General features: G+C 47.8%; 1 protein-coding gene across 1 annotated transcript; it reads right to left on the minus strand.

The window, feature by feature from the left end:
• Positions 1–4,965: 4,965 nt before the first annotated feature.
• Positions 4,966–17,657, minus strand: LOC148885058 (uncharacterized). Its single transcript, XM_089019421.1, has 49 exons — positions 17,425–17,657; positions 15,968–16,159; positions 15,757–15,782; positions 15,582–15,617; positions 14,769–14,861; positions 14,316–14,384; positions 14,177–14,221; positions 13,990–14,043; positions 13,866–13,919; positions 13,729–13,782; positions 13,592–13,645; positions 13,450–13,503; positions 12,898–12,942; positions 12,765–12,818; positions 12,641–12,685; positions 12,494–12,547; positions 12,075–12,173; positions 11,939–11,983; positions 11,763–11,861; positions 11,583–11,636; positions 11,399–11,506; positions 11,255–11,308; positions 11,056–11,154; positions 10,926–10,979; positions 10,756–10,854; positions 10,587–10,640; positions 10,452–10,505; positions 10,262–10,369; positions 10,132–10,176; positions 9,862–9,960; positions 9,666–9,773; positions 9,417–9,578; positions 9,184–9,237; positions 8,989–9,096; positions 8,845–8,898; positions 8,704–8,757; positions 8,458–8,619; positions 8,213–8,320; positions 8,006–8,113; positions 7,860–7,913; positions 7,518–7,625; positions 7,335–7,388; positions 7,150–7,257; positions 7,015–7,068; positions 6,817–6,924; positions 6,455–6,734; positions 6,133–6,323; positions 5,796–6,038; positions 4,966–5,690 (listed from the first exon to the last, which is right to left on the minus strand). The coding sequence occupies exons 1-49, from the start codon at positions 17,504–17,506 to the stop codon at positions 5,544–5,546; spliced, it is 4,347 nt and encodes a 1,448-aa protein (XP_088875547.1). The 5' UTR covers positions 17,507–17,657; the 3' UTR covers positions 4,966–5,543.
• Between the last annotated feature and the right edge of the window lie 72 nt (positions 17,658–17,729).

Genomic DNA, 17,729 nt, shown 5'->3' on the forward strand with positions numbered 1-17,729 from the left:
CTATACATGGTAATTTTTTTTGCCAAAAACGCCTTACTACACATGGTCGTTTTTTTCGTGCGAAAAACGCCTTACTATAAATGGTCAATTTTTTTCCAAAAACGCCTTACTATAAATGGTCGTTTTTTTCGGCTAAAAACGCCTTACTATATATGGTCGGTTTTTTTTTTTGCTAAAAACGCCTTACTATACATGTTCGTTTTTTTCGGCTAAAAACACCTTACTATACATGGTCGTTTTTTTCGGCTAAAAACGCCTTACTATACATGGTCGTTTTTTTCGGCTAAAAACGCCTTACTATACATGGTAATTTTTTTTTTGCCAAAAACGCCTTACTACACATGGTTGGTTTTTTTCGTGCGAAAAACGCCTTACTATACATGGTCAATTTTTTTCCAAAAACGCCTTACTATAAATGGTCGTTTTTTTCGGCTAAAAACGCCTTACTATATATGGTCGTTTTTTTTTTTTTGCTAAAAAATGCCTTACTATACATGGTTGTTTTTTTCGGCAAAAAACGCCTTACTATGCATAGTCGGTTTTTTTTGGCTAAAAACGCCTTACTATACATGGTAATTTTTTTTTGCCAAAAACGCCTTACTACACATGGTCGTTTTTTTCGTGCGAAAAACGCCTTACTATACATGGTCGTTTTTTCCGCCTAAAAACGCCTTACTGTACATGGTGTTTTTTTTTCGGCTAAAAACGCCTTACTATACATGGTCATTTTTTTTTGCCAAAAAAAGCCTTACTACACATGGTCGTTTTTTTCGTGCGAAAAACGCCTTACTATACATGGTCATTTTTTTTCGCCAAAAAATGCCTTACTATACATGGTCGTTTTTTTTCGGGCAAAAAACGCCTTACTATGCATAGTCGGTTTTTTTTGGCTAAAAACGCCTTACTATACATGGTAATTTTTTTTGCCAAAAACGCCTTACTACACATGGTCGTTTTTTTCGTGCGAAAAACACCTTACTATACATGGTCATTTTTTTTCGCCAAAAAATGCCTTACTATACATGGTCGTTTTTTTTCGTGCAAAAAACGCCTTACTATACATGGTTGTTTTTTTCGGCTAAAGACACCTTACTATACGTGGTCGTTTTTTTCGGCTAAAAACGCCTTACTACACATGGTCGTTTTTTTCGTGCGAAAAACGCCTTCCTATACATGGTTGTTTTTTTTTTGCTAAAAACGGCTTACTATACGTGGTCATTTTTTTTGCCAAAAAATGCCTTACTATACGTGGTTGTTTTTTTCGGCTAAAGACACCTTACTATACATGGTCGTTTTTTTCGGCTAAAAACGCCTTACTATACATGGTTGTTTTTTTTCAGCTAAAAAACGCCTTACTATACATGGTCATTTTTTTCGCCTAAAAATGCCTTACTATACATGGTCGTTATTTTTCGCCTAAAAACGCCTTACTATACATGGTCGTTTTTTTCGCCTAAAAACGCCTTACTATACATGGTCGTTTTTTTCGCCTAAAAACGCCTTACTATACATGGTCGTTTTTTTCGCCTAAAAATGCCTTACTATACATGGTCGTTTTTTTCGCCTAAAAACGCCTTACTATACATGGTCGTTTTTTTCGCCTAAAAACGCCTTACTATACATGGTCGTTTTTTTTCGGCTAAAAACGCCTTACTATACATGGTTGTTTTTTTCGCCTAAAAACGCCTTACTATACATGGTCGTTTTTTTTCGGCTAAAAACGCCTTACTATACATGGTTGTTTTTTTCGCCTAAAAACGCCTTACTATACATGGTCGTTTTTTTTCGGCTAAAAACGCCTTACTATACATGGTTGTTTTTTTCGCCTAAAAACGCCTTACTATACATGGTCGTTTTTTTCGGCTAAAAACGCCTTACTATATATGGTCGTTTTTTTTTTCCGGCTAAAACACCTTACTATACATAGTCATTTTTTTTTGGGCCAAAAACGCCTTACTATACATGGTTGTTTTTTGGGCTAAAAATGCCGTACTATACATGGTCAATTTTTTCGGGCTAAAAACGCCTTCCTATACATGGTGTTTTTTTTTCGGGCTAAAAACGCCTTACTATACATGGTCGTTTTTTTTCGGCTTAAAAACGCCTTACTATATATGGTGGTTTTTTTTTGGCTAAAACACCTTACTATACATAGTCATTATTTTTTGGGCTAAAACACCTTACTATACATAGTCATTATTTTTTGGGCCAAAAACGCCTTACTATACATGGTTGTTTTTTTGGCTAAAAATGCCTTACACACATGGTCAATTTTTTTGCCAAAAAAATGCCTTACTATACATGGTCATTTTTTTCACAAAAAAAATCGCCTTGCTATACATGGTCGTTTTTTCATGCAAAAAACGCCTTACTATACATGGTTGTTTTTTTCGGCTAAAAACGCCTTACTATACATGGTCATTTTTTTCGCCTAAAAATGCCTTACTATACATGGTCGTTTTTTTCGGCTAAAAATGCCTTACTATACATGGTCGTTTTTTTCGGCTAAAAACGCCTTACTATATATGGTCGGTTTTTTTTTTCGGCTAAAACACCTTACTATACATGGTTGTTTTTTGGGCTAAAAATGCCGTACTATACATGGTCAATTTTTTGGCCAAAAAAACGCCTTACTATACATGGTTGTTTTTTTCGGCTAAAAATGCCTTCCTATACATGGTGTTTTTTTTTTCGGGCTAAAAACGCCTTACTATACATGGTCGTTTTTTTTCGGCTTAAAAACGCCTTACTATATATGGTGATTTTTTTTTCGGCTAAAACACCTTACTATACATAGTCATTATTTTTTGGGCCAAAAACGCCTTACTATACATGGTTGTTTTTTTGGCTAAAAATGCCTTACTATACATGGTCAATTTTTTTGCCAAAAAAATGCCTTACTATACATGGTCATTTTTTTCACAAAAAAAATCGCCTTGCTATACATGGTCGTTTTTTCGTGCAAAAAACGCCTTACTATACATGGTTGTTTTTTTTGGGCTAAAAACGGCTTACTATACATGGTCATTTTTTTCGCCTAAAAATGCCTTACTATACATGGTCGTTTTTTTCGGCTAAAAATGCCTTACTATACATGGTCGTTTTTTTCGGCTAAAAACGCCTTACTATATATGGCCTTTTTTTTTTTTCGGCTAAAACACCTTACTATACATAGTCATTTTTTTTGGGGCCAAAAACGCCTTACTATACATGGTTGTTTTTTGGGCTAAAAATGCCGTACTATACATGGTCAATTTTTTTGCCAAAAAAACGCCTTACTATACATGGTTGTTTTTTTCGGCTAAAAATGCCTTCCTATACATGGTGTTTTTTTTTCGGGCTAAAAACGCCTTACTATACATGGTCGTTTTTTTTCGGCTTAAAAACGCCTTACTATATATGGTCGTTTTTTTTTTCGGCTAAAACACCTTACTATACATGGTCAATTTTTTTGCCAAAAAAATGCCTTACTATACATGGTCGTTTTTTTCGGCTAAAAATGCCTTACTATACATGGTCATTTTTTTCGCCTAAAAATGCCTTACTATACATGGTCGTTTTTTTCGGCTAAAAATGCCTTACTATACATGGTCAATTTTTTTGCCAAAAAAACGCCTTACTATACATGGTTGTTTTTTTCGGCTAAAAATGCCTTCCTATACATGGTGTTTTTTTTTTCGGGCTAAAAACGCCTTACTATACATGGTCGTTTTTTTTCGGCTTAAAAACGCCTTACTATATATGGTCGTTTTTTTTTCGGCTAAAACACCTTACTATACATGGTCGTTTTTTTTTCGGCTAAAACACCTTACTATACATGGTCAATTTTTTTGCCAAAAAAATGCCTTACTATACATGGTCATTTTTTTCACAAAAAAAAAATCGCCTTGCTATACATGGTCGTTTTTTCGTGCAAAAAACGCCTTACTATACATTTTTTGGGCTAAAAACTTCCGACGATACATGATGGTTTTTTTTCACCTCAAAACCCCTCAAACAGACGGCTTGTTGTACTTGCGCGAAGGCCCGCGATGGGCTCGAAGCCCCGCCTTCAAGGTGAACAATCGGCCTGTGTGACGCCTTCACCTCTCGCGTTGTGCCTTCAAGCAGCCACTCGCTCTTTGACAAGCGACGCTGCGATTTTGCCTTTGGGTTTTCCAATTGCGAGATCTGCTCTCTTGCTGGATTAAATCGAAATGTTGCTTTTCCTCCGTGGATGTGATTCCTTGGGATGAAAATTGGAAAGCCGCCGCTGCGCCCGGTAGGTGGGCTACCCGTCTATTCGTCTCTCTTAAAGCCTGGTCAAAATGTGCCCGAGTCCTGTCGGTGAGAAAGTAAAAGGCAGACTTGTTTGTATGACCACTTCACGGCTTTTATTTCAGCACTCAAATCATTCGAAACATCGCAAATTATTTGACATACACAAAATAGGTACAAATCTTGTGGCATTCGTGCTGATTTCTTTCGATGTGGGTGGCTCGCTTTTTGTGCGTTTTTTGGGGGGTTAAAAGTGTCTAGTCATGGTTGTTTTTTTCGTGATAAAAGCGCCTTACTATATATGATCATTTTTTTGGGTCAAAAATACCTTACTATACATATTTTTTTTTGCTGCTAAAAACGCCTTACTATACATGGTCGTATTTTTGGGCTAAAAACACCTTACTATACATGCTGTTTTTTTTTCAGCTAAAAACGCCTTACTAAACATGCTGTTTTTTTTCACCAAGAAACGCCTTACTATACATGCATGGTAGTTTTTTTCCGGCTTAAAACGCCTTCCTATACATGGTCGATTTTTTTCGTGCTGAAAACGCCTTACTCTCCGTGGTCATTTTTTTTCACCCATAAACGCCTTACTACACATGGTCATTTTTTCGTGTCAAAAACGCCTCACTATACACGGTGGGACTTTTTAGGCGTCAGTTGGGTAGCGGCCCGGCATCACAACAGAGACCAAGATGGCTGTCACTTTCACCGTTTATTCATCAACACCTGAAATGTGGTACAAAGGTTGCCGGGTCGGGTCTGTCCTTTTTTTTTTCCTCTCACCGCAGGGCGGTTGTATAAAAATACAAAAGTCACCTGTATTGTTTCTATCAACTCCAGAGAAGCCTGGATTGGCTTGCTTGAAGAGGGGGCGGGGCATGAAGGGGCGGGGCTGGGCGGAATCAATTTGAAGGAAGCATATATTATTTTCTTGTTGCCAGTGAAAATCTTCTGGATTGGGATCCTTGGTGTTGGTGATGGTAAAAACGAGACAAAAACAGAGTCAGAAACAAACAAACCAAAAATAAAAGTAGTGGTCCCAAATGCGACGATGCGAGCGTCGCCGCCATCTTTGTTGAAGTGCAGGTTTTTGGCATGGTAGACCATCGGAAACGTGGTCGGATTGGATGACAGGGAAAAACCGGGCCAGATCAGCAAAAAATAATAATATTTAAGTGGCTTTTTCTTTTTTTTTTATTCAGAGGGATGGTTGCTGGGAAAAAAATAAAACACACTCACGCACGCACCACAAAATTTTCAAGTCCAGATTTCTCTTTTTACAAGAAACAGACAGGTCCAACTTCAAGGCCAAACTCTTGGTCTGGAGCACCAACATCCATAGGAGCGATGTCAATGATGGGCAGGCGAGATGTTTTCGATGTCTTGTACTCGATGACTGTCTTGCCCCACGTACCGGTGTGTGACTGCGAGGAGACAAACAAAGGGGGGCGGGGGGGTTAATCAGAGTCAGGGATGAGCGGCGGGTTCGACCAAAGTGAGCCAACGGGGATCCAAGAAAATAGCCTCACCGTGCAACCGTCCTCCAGGACGCTGTAGGTGAAGCGGCTGTTGCCCTCGGCTCTGATCTCGATCTCGTTGGAACCCTGAAGGACCAGGGCCTTCTTCAGGTTTCCGGTAGCGGCATCCATGTAGGAGATGCTGTTCTTGCAGTGGTATGTGATGTTCTGGGAAGCCTCGGTCGACATGAGACGCAGGAAGGTCATCTGGATGTTGACGTCTTCTGGCAGAGAGCCCTCGCTACCGTACTCGAACTTCAGGGGGAAGCAAAGTGCAGAAGAGGGCTTGGTACATGGTCCGATCAAACGTTCGAGAAGACTAAATTTGTTGGGGATTGAGCGCCTTTACCTGGAAGCCCTCGTTCATGGCCTCGCCGAACCAGACGTGCTTCTTCTCCTTGATGTTCTTGCTGATGTACCAGTTCTTCATGGCGACCTCACGCTGAGTGGGGGACACGCAGGACTCTCCGGTCTCCATGTTGCAGAAGACCTTGATGGCATCCTGGTTGCAGCCCTGGTCAGGGTCAATCCAGTACTCGCCTGAAGACGGACGGGCGCAAACGATCAGAAAACCATCTTGCATTTCAAAAGCGGCATCGCCCATTCTCGTCTGAGTGGGTCTAAGACTTCGTGGTCCGCTACCGGCGCAAGTAAGCGTCCAAACGACTCACCGCTCTTCCAGTCGGGGTGGCACATCTTCAGGTCACGGCAGGTTCTGGCGGGGTTCTTGCGACTTCCGTCTGGGCTGCGGATCTGCTCGATCTGCTGGCTCAGGGTCTTCAGAGTGCTGTCCACCTCCAGGTCGCGGTCGCGCAGAACGTTAGCGTCATCAGCGCGGTACATGCGGAAAGGATCGGGACCCTTCTCCTGGGGTTGGGAAATGAATCCGAGGTCAAATCCGCCGCCAGAGGCGCCTGGTGCTCCAGGGGGTCCGGGGGGTCCGGGAGGACCCTAAAGAGCAAAACGAGGGAATACGGCGTTAACACAATTTGGCCGGTGATCACAATAGATCACAAAGTGAAGCCAGTCTTACAGAAGGTCCCATCTCTCCAGAGCGTCCACGGGGTCCAGGAGGTCCAGAGGGACCAGGCAGGCCAGTCATACCATCCTTACCGGGAGAACCGGCAGCTCCAGAAGGTCCCTGAGAGGGAGAGGGGACGGTGGGTAAGTGAAATTCCCAGAAAGAAGAAAGAAGACCCCAAAACAAAGTCCCTTTGGTGTATGAACTCACTCTAGGTCCAGCGGGTCCAGCAACACCAGCAGGTCCTGCCTCTCCAACGTGACCCTAGTAGCAACCAAACCGGGGTTATTTTCCAACCTTACAGTCAAAACACGTGTGTCTGTTCCAGAGCGTTGAGTAACATACGGCAGGTCCGGGAGCTCCCTGCATGCCAGTGAATCCTCTGTGTCCCTTCATGCCTCTCTCGCCAGCCTCGCCGCTCTCTCCCTTGTCTCCACGAAGTCCAACGGCTCCCTAGGTGGAGAGGAGACCATTGACCTGATCTGTGGCCGTTGCAGAGCTGTGTTGCTGGTGCTTGTGGCGTTACTTACAGCGGGGCCGCGAGGTCCAGCAGGGCCAGAGGGACCAGCGGGTCCAGCAGCTCCCTGGAACACAACCGAATCAATGAGGCGTGTGGTGCCGCATGGCCAATGTTCACCTCTTAAAACTTCAGTCGGCAGAAACGGTAGTTCATGAACCTAAGTTGAGATTTGGAAAATCCGCAGTGCACTCACAGTCTCTCCACGGTCGCCATTCTTTCCAGCAGGTCCAACGGGTCCGGGGGCACCGGGGGGTCCGGGGGCACCAGGAACTCCAGCAGGGCCAGACTCTCCACGGTCTCCCTAAATTTGTTCCACAAGATCATCTCAGTTACAAAAGAAATGAGGTGTTCTTGAAGCAGAACCTTCGCCAGTCGCTAGTATTAGCATCGACGCCTTTCTGATTTCTTTCAGAAAGGCTTTCAGAAAGGGAGAAAGGGAATATCTCATTCACTGTTCGACACATTTCTAATCAAACGAACGCAAAATGGGACAACAAAATGTCCCTGAACCTTGAATAATCAGCATTGCGCTCACCTTAGGTCCAGCAGGTCCATCACGGCCAGCAGATCCCTCATTACCAGGGGCACCCTGAAAGAGAAACCCCAAACCGTTTGATGCAGTCAAAGGACACCCACAACAGGAGATTGATGGATGACAGAGGAGCCGCTTTCTTGTCATACCTCACGTCCGGTCTCTCCAGCGGGTCCAGCCAGTCCGGGGGGTCCCATGGGTCCAGGAGGTCCGCGCTCACCGCCGGGGCCAGCAGGTCCCTGCTTTCCGGGCTCTCCCTGTGGGCGGGCGATGAGTTGCGATAGCCTGAGTCCACCTCACGGGGTGCTCAAATAAGGTCTGGATAACGCCGGGACAAAGTCCTCGTATGAACTTACAGTAGGTCCGGGCAGACCAGGGAAACCTCTCTCGCCTCTCATTCCAGACAGACCGACAATACCACGTTGTCCGCTGATACCTTGAGGTCCGGGAATACCAGCACTACCCTGGGGGAGGTGATTGCAGAGGAAAAGTGTTAGGCAGACCACCAGAACATGGACGCTATTTCAAAATTAAGCATGGAGACTTATTTCCGCTGCGCTTTTATGTGCGTAGGATTTACGCAAAAGTGGAAATCACTTACAGGGGCACCATCAGCACCAGGGCTACCCTTCTCACCAGAAGGTCCAGGGGCTCCAGCGGCTCCAACCTCACCAGCGCGACCGGCAGGTCCGGTGTCACCACGGTTTCCTTTGGGTCCTTCCTTTCCACCGGGTCCGGAAGGTCCGGGGGGTCCAGCGACACCCTTTCCAAAAGAAGCAGAACACAATTCTTCTCACGGCTCTGCGCATCGCACAAGTTGTTATTCTAAGATTCAAAATGGACTTACAGAGGGGCCGGGTGGTCCAACTCTGCCAGCAGCACCGGGGAAACCGGTAGCACCCTTGGTGAGAAGGCACAAGGTCAATGAGAAGACTGCGTATAAATGTGAATGCCATGTGAGAGTGGCCTCAGAACTGTTCTAACTCACAGGAGGTCCAGCAGCTCCGCGAGCTCCCTTGGGGCCAGTGTTGCCAACGGGACCCTGAATGAACAAAACTCAGAGTTGATCGGTGTTGGAAAGCTAACAACGGACACATTATACAATAGCAACTGATGATTTGGGCTGACAAACCTGGGGTCCGGGAGCACCAGTGGGTCCAGCGGGACCAGGAAGACCAGCATCACCCTTAGCTCCATTGTTACCAGCCTCTCCCTTAGCACCAACAAGACCATCGGCACCCTAAACGGTGGTGATGAGAAAAAGGTTGGAGTGATCCAAACAACCGGAAAGGGCCTGCGAATGGAGCTCAAGCGTTTATGGGCTTACAGGAGGTCCAGCAAATCCAGCAGGTCCGGGGGGTCCGCTCTCTCCACGCTCACCCTATGAGGGAGGAGAAAATTGCAGAACTTGAGAAGAAGATGACAGAGGTACCTGAATAAGACACTGATGCTAATGCTACAAGCATTGATTAGCATTGATGTCTTGTGCATCAATGATGATATCAAAGGGAGACTTGGACTTGAGTCTGTAGTGTTTCAGACAGAGAGAGTATAACTTACCGGGGCACCACGGGCTCCAGCAGGTCCGACAGGTCCAGCGGGTCCAGACTCTCCCTTGTCTCCGGTGGCTCCAGCGGGTCCGGGAAGTCCAATAGCACCACCCATACCACGAGGACCGTCTTTGCCAGGTGCTCCATCACCACCCTTGGCTCCTTGCTCTCCCTGGAGAGGGCAGAAACGATGGAGAACGAATAAGAACTTGATCCGAGGGGAGCTGGAATCTGATTTGACGTTGGTGTGACAACTCACTCTATCTCCTCTCAGTCCTGGAAGACCAGCGGCACCGCGCTCACCGGGCATTCCTTGCAGTCCAGGTGGTCCCTGAGCTCCGGGAGTACCGGGTGCTCCGGCATCTCCCTGAAGTAAAAACCAAATGACACAATCAGATGGAGGACTAACTCGCATCAAACATCAGTTTTTTTTGTTTGGTTTCTGCCCAAATTACCTTAGCACCCTCGTTTCCAGCAGATCCAGGAGATCCGCGGGCCCCGGCAGGTCCGATGGCACCAGGGGCTCCACGCTCACCGGGGAAACCTCTGTCACCCTGAATCAGAGAGGCAGCACAAACTTAAGGCGGGATCCCCTGGAGCTAAATATAACGCAGACTATTGAATTCTAAAGGCAACTGTCGGCTAACAGAGTCTAAAATCAGCAGCCTGATAGTTTTACAGATCAAACATCTCAGTCTTATCAGGTAAAGGTGATTTTGACTTACTCTAGCGCCAGCGGGTCCTGTGGCTCCAGCCTCTCCGGGAACACCCTAAATTCCAGAAAACCAAAAGTTAGTTCATGACAGAAGAATGTAGTTTTTGTTTAAAAGAAGTGGAATTGAATTCATTTTGCACCTGCTCTCCGGACTTGCCAGTCTCACCGACGGCACCTTGGGGTCCTGGGAGTCCCTGGAATCCTGGGGGTCCAGCAGGTCCCTGCTCACCTCTCTCACCAGCTGGTCCCTAAGAAGACCAAAGGAATGAATGTGAGGATGGAAAAAGATGGAGTCGGTGGACTTTGGGGTTCATGTGTTCCTCTACTTACGTTGGGTCCAGCAGGTCCTTGAGCACCAACTTCACCATCTTTTCCTGGGGCACCCTAAAGAACCACAAATATTTAATTTGGGCTGTCTGGCAAGCTTGCTTCTAAGGACCGAAGAGAGTATCTCTGAGAACTTACAACTGGGCCGGTAGGTCCCATCACTCCTCTCTCACCGGACTTTCCAGCATCACCCTAAAAATAAGTTGGGTTGGAAGGGGGGGGGGGGGGGTAAGCAGCCTCTCGACACTGATCCGGATAACTGTGGATCTGATCAAATGTGCGTCGTAGCTCGAGACTCGCCACTTACAGCGGCTCCCTTGGGTCCGGGGAATCCCATGACACCAGGCTGGCCTCTGGCACCAACAGCACCAGGGGGTCCGGGGCGGCCATCTTGTCCAGGGGCACCCTAATGAAACACTATTGTTAGCTCTTGGTGCTTTGTTTCCAAAACACGAGGGCTTTAACGTTCGTACTTACGTTAGCTCCCATCTTGCCATCGGGTCCGGGGCTGCCGGGGCTGCCAGTCATACCCTAGAGGTCAAAGACGAGCGTTCAGAGGACCATCTGGACACGTGTGCATAGAAAATGACGAGAGGCAAAATCTGACCTTAGCTCCAGGCAAACCGGCCTCACCAGTACGACCAGGCTCGCCAGTAGCACCTTTAGCTCCAGCGACACCAGGGGCACCGCGCTCACCGGTGGCGCCCTAAGATTGGGCAATAGGGGTACCACAAATATTTGATGACTTTCAAGAGACAAGAAACCTACAGGTCATTGACACCAGTGAGTCAAAACCATGCACTCACTTTGGGTCCAGAAGCGCCATCAGCACCAGGGAAACCACGACCGCCAGTGGCACCCTGTGGAGGAAATCCAACAAAGCTCACTTAGGTCCATGAAGTTCACTCGACTCAAATCGTGATGTGGTGTTTTTATGCTAGGGTGCTTACACGCTCGCCAGGAACTCCACGAGCTCCAACGGGACCGGGCTCTCCTCTGGCTCCCCTCTTGCCCTCCTCACCAGAAGGTCCGGAAGGTCCTTGAACTCCTGGGGCGCCCTGCATGATACAAAAGCGTGATGAGCGTTACCTGGTTGTACTTGAAACGCGGGTAAGTCGATGGCGGTGAACTTACAGCATCTCCCTTGGCACCGGGCTCTCCCTTGGATCCAGTGGCACCAGCCTCACCCTGAAACAAACAAAGAAGTAAACATAAGCAAAGGAGACCAAAAACTCATCAGGAGTCCTGAATCCGATTCTGTCTGTGGTCCAGATACAGAACGGAGCTAATTTGCAATGAAAGAGCTTTACTCACAGTGTTGCCCTTGGGTCCAGGGGCACCAGCAGCACCTTGGGGTCCTGGGGGTCCACGAGGTCCGGGGAAGCCGGGAGCTCCGGCAACTCCAGCAGCGCCCTGCGGGGGGCAGCAAACTCGTTCATCTCAACTCTCAATGCCTCGCCGGTTTAACTTTCCAGGCATCTTGCACTTACGGGAAGTCCCTTAACTCCAGCAGCTCCATCAGCACCGGGGTTACCCTGATGGGGAAAAAACACGCTTTTCAGTGACCAGGTCTGTACAGGTCCTAGTTTCATGAGGAAATGTACGTGTTTTCTTTCTGATACTTACAGAAGGTCCAGCAATACCAGCGGGTCCAGGGTTACCGGCCTCACCGCGGGCACCAGAGGGTCCCTCGGGTCCACGAGCACCTTGAGCTCCAACCTCACCCTGAAAAGTGAGTTTTGTGATGAAATAACAAGCTAAAAATAGGTCGCAACGAAACAAGACTGAATTGAAGATAAAATCAGCTTTGTCCAGAGTATGCTAATATACACAACGGCGACAGCTAGCTCCCGTTTTTACAGCTAAAACGCTAATGCTTGCATTTGGATCTGTCACTCATATCCAAGATTGTCATCACGTCTCCTTACCCAAATCCAAAACCGCTAAGCAACCAGCGGTCGCCTTGCTCCGTAAGTCCCCGAGGGCTACAAACCACTTCTCCTCAAAGAATGTCATGAAAACAAATCAAATAATTGTGTTTTTACCTTGGCTCCGGGGCCACCGGGGAATCCAGGAGGTCCAGCGGGGCCAGCGGGACCCTAACAAAAAAAAAAAATACATTCAACATATACAGACAAACGTGGGATAAACAATCAAGTTCAGAGAGAACCTGCTTGAAAATGGACACTTACGGGAGGTCCGGCAGCACCGGCAGCACCATCGTTTCCTCTAGCACCCTGTGTCACAATAAAAAGCCAATTCAGCTTCAATCGAAAGCTACGATCAACCAAAAAAAAAAGAACCGCGCAGACTCACAGCAGATCCAGCGGGGCCAGCACGTCCTCTCTCGCCAGGCAGACCACGGGGTCCCTGAAAACGGACGACATTCGGATTCAGAGCGTACAGTGCGGAAGGGAATCCGATATATCGGGGAACTCGTTTTACCCACCATAGCACCGGGAGTTCCGTTCTCACCAGAGGCTCCGGTCTCTCCCTGAACACAAACGCAGGGAGTTAAGACGATGCTTGAGACAGCGTGATAACATGAAGCTGGTGCGCAACTGAAGAAAACCGAATGGCCTTCGAATGGAGTGGTAAGAGAGACGCCGCTGGTCCCTCGCAGGAACCATATTGAGCATCAACACGGCTACTTTGAGCAATACTTTGGCATTGCCGTCGCTGTCACGGCTTCTTCCTTAGCAGTTCCATATGCAAAATCTATCAAGGACTCAAATTGTACTCCCCCAATTTGGGTTTGTCGGATCCGGTGCCTTCATTGCTACGCGTGATATTATGAGGGCAACCGGACACCGTTACTGGTGTCAGTTCTTCAAAGCTCAAAGATCAACCACCATCATCGCCAGATTATCTTACTCAGTGATTCCAAACACCAAAATACTTCGTGTAGGTGGATTCACACATTTGGTCGACTGTTCGAGTGGAATGTGTCCAAAATATGATCGAGGGGGGCGTTCGGACAATCGGAATGGTGATTAGTTACCTTGGGTCCAGCAGGGCCAGAGTCTCCCTTGGCACCATCCAGACCGCTGAATCCCTGAGGAGGAACGGCGGTTCACAAGTCAAGCGGAGGCAAAGGTGGCACTCGGCCTGGTTGGCAGCGGTCTTGTTGCTCTTCTACTCACTCTGTGTCCCTTGATACCGGGCAGTCCGGGGGTTCCTGGGAAACCACGAGCTCCCTGAGGCACAAAACCAATGGCGAGAGTTGTCTTCACGCTCTTCTCTTTGGCGGCGTGAAGGTGAGGCGCGACGGTTCACTCACCTGAGCACCGGGAGGTCCGCGCTCACCGGAACGACCTGGTTTGCCGGATTCGCCCTGGTGTTGGAAGAAACGGAGGACAGCTGAAGCCACGCGCGATGAGGCCAAGTGGGGAGCGAGGTGAGATTCGGTCTACTTACATCTTCTCCGTTCTTGCCGGAAGGACCAGCGGGGCCACGGGGTCCCATGGGGCCCTGCGAGGGTCAATCATCCCAGATCAAAACAAGTTCACGGTCGCAAAGTTGCTGCATTTGAGGTACTCACGGCAGGTCCGGCCTCTCCAGACTCGCCAGGGGGACCGGTGAATCCCTGAGGGCCCTGCGCACAAGACATCATGCGGGATTGAAGGCACTTTCAGAACCTCATTACGGAGTCGCCACTTCAGGCAATGTCATTTTGTCATCTCTGTGTTAGTCGTGAGCTCGAGAAAGCGTAGAAGTTTTGGACTTACGCTTGAACCGGGAGGTCCGGGGGCTCCACGAGGTCCCATTGGGCCCTGTCAAAGGCCAGCCAGAAAGTTAAGTCAGCGTATTCAAGAAAAAATTGGTATCCAAAGCATTGGTGTGCGTGTGCCAAATAAATAAACTTGCCATGGGTCCGGGGATGGGCGCGACTGGAGACTTATCTCCATAGCCGCCAGACATCTGAGGGGAGAAGTTCTGCAAGGAAAAAAAGCCGTACACCCGCGTTAGAAACCTTTAACCCAATGGCAGAACTTGCCCATTAGTTCCAACGGGTAAAAAAGTGCTTGGTCTGTGCTTGGTGGGGGTTAACTATTGTTGCAGGACGTTGTTAGCAGTTAGCTACGCAACATTCATGCAGAATAATCATTGAAAGTAGCTGAATGTTGGGAGACTACTACTATAGTAGCTACTATTTTGCAATGTCGAGTGCAAATCGAGAAATTAGCGCTGACACTCGACTGTACTATTTGGAAAGCGATTGTCGCAAGAAGTCCATTCGTCGTCCACTCGAAACGAAATGACATAACGTTGAAAAACAAGGAGAACGAAAGAATAGTTGAAGAAAAACTCTGGACTTACTCCACCGAGGCCGGGGGGTCCGGGGGGACCGGGAGGTCCAGGCAGACCGGGCTGGCCGGGGATACCATCGTTACCAGCGGGACCGACGGGACCCTGCGAAAAGGTGGGTAGGGAGAAAATGGAAGGCCTTCAAAGTCCTGATCACAAAGTCCAAACCATTGAGCTGACTTTACATCAATGGTATGAGCGATTTGAAGGATGGCCTACGGTCACATGACAACAGTCATGTGACTTTAGGAAAGCAGAACTCGGACAAGACACTTTGACATATTTGGAATGATTATCAATCTCCAATGGCTCAATACGTGGACTCTGGAAATGCTAATCAAACGTTTGGATCATGGCGCCCAACTGAGGGCAAATCACAGTTTACGATCAATGAAACCACAATGCTTGCGACCGACGTGAATCGGCATTGTCGTAAATAAATCAATCAATAAATGGAATCTAGTTGACGGCCATTTTCTAGGAAGCTGAAAGACCATTGGTGGGACTGGCTCATTTTGTCTCCTGCTGATTTAGGACAAAATGTTTGTCTTTTCAAAGACGGACAGACTTCAGGTCGGCGGTTTGCGGTTTCCTTCAACGTCCGCACGAACAATTTTAGCGGAAAATGGCCGCCGTCCTTGACAAGATGGCTTTGATATTTCCACATGGTGACTTCTATCCGGCTTAAGACCACATTTGAATGGAACTCGGTGGGATCTTCATTGCCAAGCGGGAACACATTTTCAGTTCTCATGCTAACTAGCTAGCTAGCATGCATACGAGACTAAAAGGAGAGCTCACAGGTGGACAAAAGTATGGACTTACTCTCTCTCCCTTGGGTCCACGGTCTCCCTTGGGTCCCTTGAGCAGGAGGAGGGACAAAAAATAAATTAGCAGATGCTACAACTTATTTGATAAATCATGCGATTAATTAGCTAATTAATATAAAACGGCTTGATTGATCGCGTGGAACAAATAATCACAGACGTGTCATATTTACCTCCACTTGAGATTGACCCTGGTAGCCTGTGAACAGAAGAAGAGACGGACGGACGCCTTGGTTAGTTGGACTTGGTCAGTAAAGACTGACGTCAATTCGTTTGTTCGCTGGCAGATTTCCGTTTTTCAATCATGGCTTGACATGCAACCGTCGCCGTTTTGACGCAACCGTGTCAGCTATTTGGTGTTGTTGGAAAGGAAATGGTCAGTACCGTCGTCGGGGCAGATGGGGCAGCACTCGTCATGGGGGATGACGGGGTTGGGGCAGTCGGTCGTGTCCTCGCAGATGACCTCGTCGCACATGACGGTGCCGCTGTCGCACACGCAGATCTGGCATGGTTCCGGTTTCCATACGTCACGGTCCGCAAACACCTGGCCGTCAAGGGTGCAACTTCCACCCGTGCCTGCGGGGGGCAACAGAGGGTCAAGGTCACAGAACGCACGGGGAAGAAAACACTAGCGTCGCGGATTAATCCGACAATTGACTGGTCGGGTCGTCGTCATGGCAATTTGGGAAGAAAATTCTGGACAATTATTTGAGCTAATTGAAGAGCGATGATTGCATATGGTGAAACTGATCGATTTTGCCCTCCAAGAAACTTAAATTAGATTAGATTAGCTTTAGGCTGGTTAACCCTAACCCTAACTCTAACCCTAAAGGCATGGAAAACAACAATATTCAACCGTCTCCCTATAGCCTCGTTTACCCACATCAAGTTACATGATTCAGGTTATTATTTCCCAGAATTCCACATTGGCGAGCTCCGAGCGGCTAAGGGCGTGTTGGCAGCAGCTGCTGGAACCACTTTGCATGTGTTTGCAATTAGAGCGCCGCAAAAAAGGGGAAAAAATGCAGAAAAGGAAAAAAAGGGGAGGGGACAGGGGTGGGAAATGAAAACTGGGCGTCCAGATGTGCGCGTTAAATGCAAATGCGCAGGCCAGCCACTAGGCGGCGGTAGAAGCTGAGGAAAATTTCCTTTTTCTTGACAGCAAGTTTTACGAGCCTTTCGTCGCCATTCACATCTGGAAAAACACTTTCATGCTCCTTTGTTCTTATTTTACGAGCTTTTTTGTGGGGTTGGGGGCAACGGGGGGGGGGGGCATGACAGAGAAAATGATCAATATACCAAATTCACAATTTTTCGCTGAAAATGTTTTCCAAGCCGCTGCGCAGCGAGCGCAATGAGGACAAAATGAAGACAAGACGACACCTGCTCATTCGCCCTTCTCTATTTTTCCACCCGCCTTCCCCCCCTCTCCAGGTCTCGCCGTCCTTCACCCGCCAGGTTAAGGAAGAATCCTGCATTTTTACTGGGGTGAAGGTACGAAACCCGTTGAAGGCCGAGCGTGCGCTTCTTCGGGTTGCAAATCGATACGCAAAATGTGAATTTGGAGAACCGCGCAAGACTTTAAGTCTGGATCAGGCCCGGGGTGGGAAACCTGCAGGGACTTGCTTTGCGTGCATTAGGGTGGGGGTGAGACCAATGCTAGGAGTAGAGAGGGGGGGGGCCTCTTTGGAGATGCCCGTCGCATGACGCAAACCCTCCCCTGAAACGTTTGTCTACATCCAGATGCCGAGAAAATATCCACTGTGCCAAATCAGAAAGGGGGGGGGGGTTGTGGGGGTCTGGCGTTGAGAAGCTCCACGAAAAAAAACGCTGAGACTTACGGTCGTCCTCGCCCTGCGCCCTCACCAGGAGCGCCGCGGCGCTGAGCAGCAGCGCCAGCCGCAAATCCACAAAGCTGAACATCTCTAGATGCCTCTAGACATGTAGACTCTTTGAGAGGAAAAAAGTTGGGGGGGTGTCTTCTCTGTCCGTCCGCTACACTCCACTCATACACGGGTGTTTGGGGGGTAGGGTCCGCTTGTTCCACAGTCCTCCTGACCCCAGCAGAAAACTCCCTACTGCCTACACCAACTTTCCAGTGGGGTTTTTATATGGGAGGCTCAACTGGGAGGCGCTGGGACTGGGA

This window comes from Hippocampus bargibanti, linkage group LG17, assembly GCF_051943395.1.
Source record: "Hippocampus bargibanti isolate YZ-2025 linkage group LG17, ASM5194339v1, whole genome shotgun sequence".
NCBI lineage: Eukaryota > Metazoa > Chordata > Actinopteri > Syngnathiformes > Syngnathidae > Hippocampus > Hippocampus bargibanti.